This window comes from Euprymna scolopes, chromosome 2 (assembly GCF_053919585.1).
Source record: "Euprymna scolopes isolate OS-2025 chromosome 2, ASM5391958v1, whole genome shotgun sequence".
In the NCBI taxonomy this organism is placed as follows: Eukaryota; Metazoa; Mollusca; class Cephalopoda; order Sepiida; family Sepiolidae; genus Euprymna; species Euprymna scolopes.
The window spans coordinates 35,625,451-35,638,886 of NC_136483.1; the positions used below are offsets into that span (position 1 = coordinate 35,625,451).

The 13,436-nt window shown below is 35.9% G+C and overlaps 1 protein-coding gene across 2 annotated transcripts in view; it reads left to right on the plus strand.

Annotated features, from left to right (window-relative positions):
• LOC145291001 (uncharacterized) overlaps positions 1-13,436 on the plus strand; it is a 209,616-nt gene that overhangs the window by 125,667 nt on the left and 70,513 nt on the right. The window contains exon 9 of one of the 2 annotated variants that reach the window (XM_080136532.1): positions 4,183-4,284. In XM_080136532.1, the coding sequence (XP_079992658.1) occupies positions 4,183-4,284 (102 nt within the window). The remainder of the gene's footprint in view (positions 1-4,182; positions 4,285-13,436) is intronic. The other variant, XM_080136533.1, reaches the window with a different exon arrangement.

Sequence of the window (13,436 nt, forward strand, 5' to 3'; positions counted from 1 at the left end):
ATTGTTATAAAACTAAAGTTAATCTTAAGATAATGCTTTAATCTTTATAAATTTATTGCTTGTAAAAACGATCAATACATGATTTGCTAAGAATTTAAAAATCATAATGTAAATAAAATAACGTTATTGAATTTTTATTTTTTTTTATTTTACTAAGCTAATGTTTTAGCATACGAGAATCGTTTCAAAAGTAAGGCCTTTTATTTTTTAACTCAATAACTAAAATGCTGCACAGCTACGAAGACAGGAGTAGTATCATTAAAACGAGCGACCTTCTGTGCTCCAGAATTTATTTTTTTACATAGTCACTCCCGTTCTCTATACACTTTTTCCAGCCTGTTTTGATGCTTCGGTCATAAAAGTTTGGAGTGTACTTTGTCACTCACATCTCTGTTGACACCCTGAAATCAACGGACCCATCTCCCAACTGTGCTGACATCAACTGCATCGGCTTTGTAAACGTTCAATAGGCGCCAGTGAATGTTGATTGATTTAATTTTTTTCTGCATGAAAGAATTCAATGACGCATCTCTGCTTCTGACGCATATCTATGACAGGGGGTTTCTTTCTTAGAGACTCACACCATCAATATTCTGTAACAGAGAGATGAAACTTACAGGTCATGAATGCATAAGTTCAATTATCATAACAATGTAATTCGCAATCCCTTCTGATCCATTCAGGCAGAATAAAAAATAGGAGGCATTAATTTTGGAACGTCCCTCGTATTAAGCAGAAATTACTTTTTAGGTTTATAGATTGAAATAAGATAATATGATGATTTAACTAAAAATAACACAGCACTCAATAAGTCTTAGGTTTGATATATAGATGGCACCACTAATAAAAAAAATCCACATGATTTTTATAAAGTACTAATAAAGTTTAAATGCCACGTCCAATAAGGTTATTAGTTTATAAATTAGTTATTTAAGTAAAGCTACTTTTGCAAATTTTCAAAACATGGAAAAATCTGAATGCTTGTGTTAATAAAGCATTAGTAAATGGAAGTTTTTGCATCAATATATGACAATGGATGAAATATAGATCCACCATGACCTACTTTCCAGCTGACTACAATATAATTGTCTTCAAGTCCAATCTAAACAAGTTCTTGCTGAGCCCTTAAGTAATCCATTTCTACCCCATTTCCACCACTAACTATTAATATGCTGTTGTCTCAATGACTACTGTACACTCATTAACCCTTAATCCTTATTCTTGAGTGGCATTAAGGCCTGATATATGGTGACTCCCATGCAAAAATAGAAAAAATAAAATTCACCCCGAGTGAAAAAAAATAAATAAATAATAAGCTGAAAAAAAATAAATAATAAGCTGAAAAAAATAAATAATAAGCTGAAAAAAAAAAAATAAGCTGAGTGCACGGCAACACATGAGAGACATCCCAAGCGATTAATAATCCAAACATCAACTGAGCAGATTTTGGTATCTGTAAGGTATTTTGGATCAATTAGGCTTCAAGAACCCCAGAAAATAAGCAACACGTAAGAGATGACTTCGCGTTCACACCGGTTTCTCCCAGTTTAGATGTGCACACTATAAACAAATGGATAATAAACGGACAATTTAGGATGCGAACACAACTACAAAATATAGAATCTCCAGTTTCGACAAATAAGGACAACGATTTGTTTGTTTATTAAAACATTTAAAAAAAAAAAATGCCCCTCCCCCCAAAAAAATAAATATATAGTAACCCTTTTTTTTCTTTCCTTATATTAAAAGTTGACATTGTAACGGAAAACAAAACAACTCAGGTTTATGATACGCTTGTTTACAGTGTACGCAAGTCAACTGCATATTTTCTGAGGCCCTTGAACCCTAATTGATCCGGTATTTTGTTCATCGATTATATTGAAAAAAAAAAAAGAAAAAGAAAAAAAGGGAACCATTAATAGAAAATGTTATACAACATTATTGATGCGTTTAAAGGGTTTAATGAGTGGCGTGTTAAATACCACAGATCAACATTTCAGTTTAAAAGAAAAAAATTCGAAATTTCATATAGGTTCACAAGTTTGATATAAAGATTCCCAAGTTTAAAGACGTCAACTAAAACGTTGTGAAAATAACAACCACGTTGAGAGTAACGAATAATTCATAGCAATCTAATTGAAAAATAATAATGGACAGAAAAGAAATATGATTTGTTTGGGGTACATTCTTAATCAGCAAACTGTGCTACCGATATCTGACTCATCCCACTTCACACTCGAGATGGGCCAATTCTGCTGAACTCGACTCCCGGATGATTTCAACAGTGTTCTCTAAGTCTTTAGAGTTTCATTTTTTTGTTACCATACTTTAAATTCTGCAAGAAAAATTATATAGAGTCGCTTTTAACACTAACTAAGTAGTTAAAATAAAAATAACATAAAACATTAGTGCACATTTGGGGTAATCAAGTACAATCTCAAATTCCGTTTTTGAAAATCGCTATGATGCCTTTATTCAGTCTTCAGAGATAATGGATAGCCCCTGTAAGGGTAGCTACGCATGTAATTGTGAGGCAAGGTTTGTGCAACCCCCCACTACCTCCCCTGAATCGGCACTGTTTAAGTCCGGTGGAAAGGAGAAATGCTAAAACGACTGGAAACAATGACGAGATAAGTGAAGAGCACAGACAGCACCTGGAATTTCCAAATGACCACCTATTTTAGTATTGACCAGGCTCAACGTTGCTTAACTTTAATGATCTAATAGGACCCGGTGTGTCAACATGGATTATGCAGCTGTGATATTGTTTATTAAACAAAATTAAAAGATTGATTTGTTTATAAAAAGTAACCTTCTAAGTGAGGACGGGTGTGTTGAGCCAGCATATTCAGAGTTATGTCTCTTGAACCATACACAAGTTATCTCTCCTGAATTATATTGGTAACAAGTTAATATTCACTCTTCAATTTTGAAGGAAAAAAAAGACTTACACATGCATAGTTAAAGATGCAATATCGAAGTTTGCTTTCTTTCAGTTTGGGATTGAAGCTTAGTAGATGTATTCCATTAGATCCACGTTATTACTTGATTTTGTACTGCTTACGCCATTTCATTAGATCTCGCTAGTGGGGCTTAAGACAGGATTCTCAAACAGTTAGCTATTCCATCATGACATTTTTATACTGGTCACAGCATTCGCATTGAGAATAATTCCTAGACAATAAAAGTTGTCTTCACTTTATACAGTCAATGCATTCTCTATTCCGCGTTTACCTTGGCAATTCATTTTTATTTTGATTGTGTGCATGAACTTTTAACGTGCATGCTTACATTCGTTATTACATCTGTAATTTTTATATGTCATGTTGTACTATGTCCCTCTTACATTTGTCTTCTGTGTAAGAAATAAATTTATGCATGTATTTAAATGCAACGTTCTCTTTATTATTACCATTTCGTCATCATTTACTATTTTCTCTGTTTACTTTCGACCAGTATGTACATAAGAAAACGTATCTCTCTTCCTCTCTCTCTCTCTCTCTCTCTCTCTCTCTCTCTCTATATATATATATATATATATATATATATATATATATATATATATATATATATATAGTGGCTACCTTCTTGGAAAGGATGCTACAATATATCCGCTAACCAAACAATAAAATAGAACATAAATTTTTTCTTTAAAGGAGTATTATAGATGATTTTGGGTTATGTACCTCTAGCCATAGAAGTGCTACTGCTGCTGATGATAATAATAATAATAATAATAATAATAATAAGAAGAAGAAGAAGAAGAAGAAGAAGAAGAAGAAGAAGACAGAAATGAAATAAAATAAATATTACAAAAGTAAAAAATAATAAGATTAAAGAAAATAAAGGGATCAACCAAGGCTAGTACCACAGATAATGTATGAAGGGTTAAAGAGGATGGAAAGACCAAGAGTACTGCAACCTTGGGAAGGCTTATTGCCACCAAAGTTCTAGTGAAGACCAATAGTTGTTGTCAGTGAGTAATCAATAGTAATCGGCTGTTGTGATAATGCAAAATCATTTATGAAAGGAATACTGGAAATCTAAGAAGACTTATTGTCACGCACACTGCAAGGAGCATCACTGGTTATTTGTTATCAATAAGTAATCTGATGATGATCTGTGTGAGAACTTTTAGTGAGTACCAATAATAATGATTCTTCTCAATATCTCTTTATTTAGGTGGATTCACTGTGGTCTGAGATAAAAGAAGCGTTCAACCATAATATCGAAAAGGTGTTTAAAGACGTGAACACATCGGAGTTCTTGTCCAAACTATCACAGGTAAGTACAGGGTATCTCAGTATAAATATGGCCCATCTACACAATTATTACTTATGAACCAGATCAGAAAGACATGAAGATTTTGGATTTCCTAAAACAATTAAAATCAGTGTTTATTTAGCATTTCTTGTTATAAAATAAAATTCTTTACAAAACATGTTCAGAATGTGTTCTCAACACTGATTGCATACTTGTAACCGTCATGCGAAATTTTTTATTACTATTTTAGCACACTCTGATATTCTGAAAAGTTAACATACAGATGGAGTTCCTCAGCTGAGGGAGAGACAATACATCTAGGAGAAGGGAACTCTGTTTGAAAAAAAAAAAAACAGATAGGGGAGTCCATTGGTCTTGTACAACAATCTTCTATTGATGATGCCATAAACAAAATACTTACTTCCAATTTTTTATGAGCCAGCATGGAAGTAGTAAGGCTTAGCAAACTGTTATGAGAGTGTCAGTGCACAATCTGATCTAACCAGAGATAGTGAAACCATTCATACTCTTTCATGGTTAAGTCATGAATCTGCTGAATGAAGGCTACCTTGAATTCTGAAATTGTGAATTGTTTTGGTATAAATGGTCTTTGAAAAACTACCAAAAATAGAAATCCTCTAGGTTTAAATCCGGTAAAAGTTGTGACCATTTTGAAAAGCAGCATCAATTTGCAGAACAACAATCCAGTCATTCTATAGCGTTTGTTAGAACATGTTGTGAATTGCTCCGCTTTGTTAAAACCATTACTTGTCTTCCCTCATGCAATGACAAGCACTAAGTACCCTTCAGGATTTGTTAAGCACGATAATGTAATACTTTTTGTTGACCGTCACTGTCCTCCCAACGTCATTCACAAACCAAAACGGTCTGATAGTCCAGGTTTTGAAATGGTAATCCAAACGGTGGACTTCATTCTGGAGAAAAAGCTACTACATTTCTTCAATTTTGTTTTTCGAACATCAGCACATCTGAACATGTCTTACAATGCTATTTTTTGTGAATGCATATTTGATTTAGATTCGGTATGAATACAACTGAAGGTCCTTTTTCAAAACTTTTTGGATTGATAAAGAAAGACCCATCTCGTGAGACCATCTTCGTGTGACTTTTTTTTGGACGTATAGCAAAAGAACATCGCACTGCATTGACATTCTCAATCGATCTTACCGTTGATTTTCTACCAATTGAAAATGTCTGCCCATTTTTAGTGAATCAAAGTTCCTGCACCCTTAAACTTCTTTAACCCATGAGTAATTTAGAACTTAGGAGGAAATTCAAATTAAACCTTCTGTGGTATCTTGTTTGGACAGTTTTCAACAACTTTGTCCTTAGATAGAACGTTACACAAAATACTGTTTTCTTCTGCTGATCATGCCATCTCCTTGGATGATTTTGAGACGTCATTCTATTTTCTACTAAAAAGAATAGAAACATATAATTAATGTTGACAGAGGTATTAACGTGGGTCACGTTTATACTGAGACACCCTGTACTATTTTATTTTTAGTTTGTTTACTTTTTTAATTAAGAAGAAAGAGTGAATGTGTGGAATGTGGAATCAACAAATCATGTTTAATTATTGGCGAATTTGTTATGAAAAAAGAGAAACGAATAATTGATATTTTAATTGATGTATTTATTTTTAGCAACACACGTGTGGAGAACATAAAATTATTTTTTGCACACATAAAACACGATAGAATTACAAATATCTTTATTAGTTTATTAATAGTTTGTCTAGGGAAAACGTTAAACTGATTGTATTGTTGTTTTTGTTTTATGGCATATCAACCCTTTTCAGGTTGAAAGTTTATAAAAGAAATAAAAACACAAAAGTTATTTTCATCTTTAGATGTTTGGATAAAGAAGTTAAAATATTCATTGTGTAAATAGGCATATATTTGTGTACTTAGCAGTGTGGCATTGTGTATGTTTTGGTGTACCTTTGTTCTTGGAATGCGTATGTAGATGCATGCGAGATGAAACTGGTATGTGGGTCACTGGGTCTTTTCACCTGCCTTACCACTAGGCTGTGAGTTTTGCCATTCCAGGAACCCCAAAGGGGCACCAGATGGTTTGTAGAGAATGCGTTTTGGGTTCTTTTTTATTGTCAGCTTTTGAGATCTCTCCCAAACTGTTTTTCTTGACCGGGTCTTTTAAGAGTTTATAATTTTACACTGGCTTATTATTTTTGTGAATAGGTATTACCTTTATGGGGGTTTAGAAATATTTCCATTGGTTAAAAATTATTTGATTTAATGTCTTTATGTTAAAAGTTGTAAGCTTTAGGAAGTGAAGAGGAAAGTGAATTTCAACGAAGCAGAGAAGGAGAGAGTGTAAGCAATTAAAACCATTTGTATTTTAACTTTTCAATCGCCACATATCATTAAATATTTATTCATAACGTTTGGTCTAGTTGTTTTCTTTTACAGCATATCAACTCTTTTCAGGTTATTTAATGCTGAATCAAGTAATTTTTGGAAAAAAAGTTTTTATGATTCAAGTTCTTTATATTTTCAAATATTTATTCATGGTGTTTGCTTTTATTGTTTTGTAGAGGAAAATTGTTGTTTTTGTTTTTGATTTTGCAGAACATGATTGAGTTTTGCAAAAGGAAAAGAAAAAAACAATGACATACTTAGTGCATTTTAGGCCAGAAAACTAGTATTTTCAGACATTCTGATCTGATAGTACATGTAGAACACCATAGAATAAATGTATTTAGTTTATTAACAGTTTATTAACAGTTTATTAACAGTTTAACTAGGGTAAACGTTAAAAGATAGTCAAGTGATAGGTAATGCATAAAAAGAAGTCTAGTTCTAAATTACAATAAGAAAGTGCAAATGTTAAGTGCATCATATGGCGTAAAACTTATACTTCTCTGGTGGGAATCTTTTTTTTTTTTGGCAAAGTTGACATGATATTAGTTCCATGAATAATTCACCCAAGACAATTCCATTTAACAAATATTTCATTCAAAGAAAGTTTTATTCATAGAAAACTTATTCCACAAAGAAGTTTTAAGAAATCAAAAAAAAAAAAAAAAAAAAAAAAAAAAAAACTAACCCTAAACGGACATGTACGTGCAAATAATACATTTCTGTTAGAGATATATAATTCTATAGCCAATATCACCCATTAATATCGAATTTTACAACCTATGGAATCGGTTTTGCTGAGTTTATTGGATCTTTTGTACTCATTTAAATACTGATACAAATCGTTTACAGTAAATTGTTTGCAATAAATCGTTCAAAATAAATTATTTACAGTTAATCGTTTACAATAAATCATTTACAATAAATCGTTTGCAATTAATCGTTTACAATTAAGCGTTTGCAATAAATCGTTTACAATTAATCGTTTACAATAAATCATTTACAATAAATCGTTTACAATTAATCGTTTACAATTAATCGTTTACAATTAATCGTTTACGGTAGTGCTTTAATTCGGTATTAAATAGTCAAAGAGGGTTGATTTGTCATGAAACAGACAAACTACAACCTAATACTTCATAATAATTTCAAACAAGAGTTAATTTCTTAAACGCCACTCTAACCCTTCTAAACAGTCTTAAATCTAGCGTTTCACATCTATCACTAGTAATGTTTCCAAATTCTTTGTCCACCTTCAAGTTGAGGGCAGGTTAAATATTACTAAGGGCCGCAAAAAAATGCGCCCGCTTTCGTTTCATTGTCAAACAAGCAAAAGGTATTGTCAACGTAACGAAAGTAAAGGTCTAGTTAAAAAAAAAAAAAAACAGATAAGGAGTAGATAGGCTCTGTCTATCGCCGGCTTCCATACTCCTTCTTTGCCTATTAGTCAGACGCAGAGGCACTATCACAAGTGAATCGTCAAAACACTTAGTGGTAGATCTTGTTTCTTGTCTAGGGCATTGAATGCCGTTCCCCCACTCCCGACACATCTCACCCCTCATAACTGGGCACTTGGGAGTGCTTGAGTACCACGCATGCCTGTGCAATTAGATTGGGGTGATCTTCTTCTGATGGGCTGAGGGTACCGGATTGACAGTTCCTGGCTGCTGCTTCCGACTGGTAGTACAGGTGCCCTAACTCTTTGGTAGCGCTTAAAGCGGCTGCTCCATCAACAGTTGTATAATATCGGGATGTTTGTAGTGCCATGTCGCGCATGGAAAGGGACCCTGCACTCATCCCCAATGGGCTTTCCCAAGGCCACAGTCCTAGTTGAAGAAAGGTCAGCTAATGGTCTGCTTGTGTTGCATGTCTGATATCCTGCATAACCTCTTGTTCAGCTCCCCCTCACCTAGCTGAAACTCTTTAAAAACATGACGCTACAATAAAAAAAATAAGCTTAAACCATGCCTAGGGACAAACAAATCCAATTTGTCTCCTCCCTTGAGGCTTGCATTCACTAACATCCGTGGGCTTAGAACGAATTTAGCTGATGTTGAAGCATTTCTCCTAACAAATACCCCGGATATCTTAGCACTAAGCGAGACTAACCTACACTCCTCCATCCCCTCTAACTACATTAACATGCCTGGCTATCTCCCACTCTGCCGTAAGGACTCTGACAGACATATGCACGGACTTGGAGTCTACATTCGTAACACCCTCCCCCTGACTAGAGAAACAAACCTAGAAACGGATGATTGTTGCTTTAGACTAAACATACAACACAACATTAGCTACTTTTATTTTCTCTACCGCTCTCCCTCGACCCAGGACTGCACCATAATAAACAAAGTCTCTGACAGCATAGACACAGCACTCTCCCTTGACACTAGCGCACAGGTACATGTATTTGGTGACTTTAATGCTCACCACAAAAACTGGCTTTGATTCTCTACTCACACAGATGCAGCGGGCAGCACAACACATAGTTTTGCTATATCTCACTCCCTATCACAAATGGTTACGTTTCCAACCCATTTCCCTGACCAGGAAGAACAACAAGGATCAATTCTAGATCTGTTTCTGACTACAGTTCCCGAGGATTGTACAACAAATGCTGACAGCCCGCTCGGGAACGCTGACCATGCAGTGATAATGGTAGAAATCACCCTAAATTCTAGACCCAAAACTGAAGAGCCAGTGCTCAAAACAACGAGATATTATAAAAAGGGGATGACTGGGAAGTCATCAGAGATCTTATCAGAGATGCCCCATGGGGAAATATTTTTACTCTTCCTGCTGAACAGTGCGCAAATGAGATCACTGAATGGTTCAAAACTGCCTGATCTCATCCCAGCTGTGCTATTAAAAAAGTGCTCAGCCGAAGTAGCTCCAGTTCTCTCCAAACTCGACAAAAAATGCCTTAATGAATCATGCTTTCCGGGCTGTTGGAAAACTGCTTCTGTGGTACCAATATTCAAGAATTCTGGCGAAAGAACTGACCCATCAAATTATCGCCCCATTAGCCTCCTCCCACTTTTCGCCAAAATATTTGAGACCATAATTAACCATGCTCTAGTCCGGCACCTTACAAATGCTAAACGTCTGACTGACAAACAATATGGATTTAGACAAGCCCGTTCCACAGCTGACATCCTCACTGTAATCTCTGAACGTATATACCATTCACTGGACAAAGCGTGAGAGGGCAGAACGGTAGCTCTAGATATATCTAAGGCTTTTGACAGGGTATGGCACAAGGGCCTCCTCAGGAAATTTAAATCATACGGTATCACTGGTAGAATACTTAGCATAATTGAATCCTTCTTAGACAAGAGAAAAATCCAGGTTGTCCTCGACGGTCGAACATCTAAACAGTGTGATATAAATGCGGGAGTGCCTCAGGGGTCTATCCTTGGACCTCTATTGTTCCTAATATTTATTAATGACCTCCCCGACAAAACTGCCTCTGAGATGGGTATATATGCTGATGACACTACACTCTATAACAGGCATGACAGGAAAACAAATGAACACATATCTAAAGAAATGGCAGAAACACTAGAGGATGACCTCCAATCGGTAGTGGAATAGGGACATAAATGGATGGTCACATTCAATGCTGCCAAGACTAAACTTGTTTCCTTCAATAATTACAATAAACCTTCTCTGTCACCAATAGCAATGGCCAGTGACTCCCTGTCTGAGAGTACATCTTTCAAACTGATTGGCCTAACGTTCACAGGAAATATGAGCTGGAACAATTATATTGAAAACATTACCAGGGCCGCTGCGAAAAAGGTAGGCTCTCTCTACCGTGCTAGAAAACTACTGAAACCTGAAAGTATCCTGTACCTCTATAAGGCCACCATTCGCCCATGTGTGGAGTATTGTTGTCACATTTGGGCTGGTGCATCTGCTACTAGTCTCTCGCTCCTAGACAAGGTTAAAAAAAGAGTCACCAATCTGATAGGCCCTGAACTGGCATCTAAGCTTCAGCCTCTGTCCCAACGATGAAACGTTGCATCCCTCTGCTTGTTCTACAAGTATTTTAGTGGTGAATGCTCTGACGAACTGCAGACACTTGTGCCCCCACGACGTAGACACTCTCGACAAACCCGACAGGCAGCTAAATCCCACCCCCACACAGTAAAGATCCCTAGATGTAAAAGATCTTTCTAATCCAGTAGTTTCTTCCCCAGAACCGCTAGACTCTGGAATTCCATTCCAGGTTCCTGCTTCCCTAACTGTACTGATATGCAGAAGTTCAAGTGCAACGTGAACCGACATCTTGCTACCCAAATCCCTACATAGCGCCCCAGTAGTTGCTGCCCCTGATAGTAGCCCCCTACACCAAAGTGGCAATGTGCCTTGTTTGGGGTGAAAATGTAAAAAAAAAAAAAAAAAAAAAGATAGTAGACCCTGTTCATGGAAAGCTACAAAAATATTTGCCAAAGCCGATCTAAGGGGAGACCCTATGGCCACACCGTCTATTTATTTATTATTTTTTTGTACATAATATCATTAAAGCTGAATTCTTCCAAATGAACTCTCCAAATTTCAAATCTTAATTGAAAATCTGATCACATGTTCATCATAAAATCCCTCGGGTTACATTCGTAGTTTATAATTTCGAGAGATAATTTAATAAAAAAATATTATTACAGATTTAAAAATATTTTAAATTTGGGAAGTTTTAATGTTTTTAATACTATTAGCAGAGCCACTCGACATTGCCCAGGGCCGTAAACAAGAAAATAGAAGAGGTAGAAGTGTGAGTAATTTTTCTTTGAAAATGTATCTCTCTAACTCTCTCTACGTCTTGCTAACTATCCTTCTACCCCTCTTTTCTCCCTTCTATCTCTCCTACACCCTTACCCCTCCATTTTGCCCATTCCTCACTTTTAATAATAGAAAAAAGAGGAACTCTTTTTTATTCTTATTCTTTTTTGGCAAAGACGGGCAGAATGTGTGTGTATGTGGGTATGTGTATACATATATACATGCGCGTATGTTTGTACTAAGAAGGACTGTTACCTCACCCCACCGCACCCCCTCCCAACCCTTACCCTCCACGGACCAACAACCTGCCATTTAACTCAAGACAGGAGCCCATAGAGGGAAGGGATTAGCACACTCGTGACAGAAAACTCTTTTAAAGAAATCAACGAAATGTGAGTTTACGTCTTTTTTTTTTAAAAGAAAAAAAAAGTTAAATGTTACTTCGAATTTATTTCAGAAAGCAGTCTTTGTTTCGATATAAACGTATAATTCTATTTGTCAATTCAAATTTAATGAAAATCCTCTAAAAATGAATGCAAAAATAGCCAGACGGGCGACAGGCGAATTATCTAGTTAAATGTTAGTTCGAATTTATAACAGAAACCAGTCTTTTTACCGATATTGACGTAGAAATATGCCAAATCTTTGAACGGGGGAATTAAATACTACCACAGCGTCGGGGAAAATTGCCTTCCTTCTCTTTTCCCATACAACATTTCCAGCAGCTAAGCAGTATGGTGTAAGGTAGACCTATCTTCAAACGCCCTCTTTCAGAGCATGACTTTCGACTTTTACTAAGTAGAATACTTAGTTTTTTTTTGTTTTTTGTTCATGTCCCATATGTATGTGAGATAGTGCACGATACCTCTTGTATACATGGGAGCTTTACACTCTTGTATACATGGGAGCTTTACACTATTGTATACATGGGAGCTTTACACTATTGTATACATGGGAGCTACACTATCCCTGCATCAGAACCACAGGTAAAACAATTCTGGGCTCGGTGTTGCCACAAACACCAAAATATGAAAAATGTCAATTACAAATAATCCAAACCATGGGACCCAGAAGAAAGATCTGGGTGTCATGATCGGCAGGTGCTCCTTCGGTAGCCAGTATGGAGGACCCGGTCGTCATCCTGCGAATGTTGGCCAACTTTCTAGTTTTAGAAACTCAAATAACATGGACGCTGAACAGGTAAGTATAACCTCTAATTTCAGGGAACAAAATGATACCGAACAAACACAGCACGGCCATGATAACCATCAAAAGGAAAGAAAAACGAAGAAAGAAATGGACAACAAAAGAGAATAGACTCGTAATGGAATGCTATTATAGAAGTCATCCTAAATATAGAAATGGAGGTTATCAGAAACGAATGAAAGAATTATGGGACCTATCCAGTGACTACTATACGACAGAACAAAGAATTGTGGAGCAAGCAAGACTGATACTCAAGAAAGGTTGGCTCTCTAAACTAGTACTAACAGAAATTCAGCAAAAAATAAATGATGAAACTGAACAAGAAGCATCTCCCAACGGAACCGCATGTAGAGCAACCCCACAAGTTGAAGCCTCATAAGTAAAAACACCAAAGACCGAGGACCAACAAAGAACGAAGTCTACAAACGTGGAAACCGAGAACAATGAAACAGAACTAACAGAGAATGAAGCAAATGAAATGAATAAAATAATACAACTGATGAACGAGGAAAAAACAAAGCTCCCATCATTAAGGAACCAAGAGCAGAAGAAATTAAAAACAGAAACAGAGAAGGTTAACAAGCTCCTCCCACATATCCCAACAAATACAATCACAGACTTAAACAATCTAATTTACGCAGGCGCCAAAATGGTAAGTATGAATCTCAAATCAGAAAAACAACTGGGGACAAGCGGACCGACAAAACCTGGATGGGAAATAAGACTAGAAACCCAAATACACAAACATAAAAAAGAAACCAAAATGATCAACAGGAAGAAAGC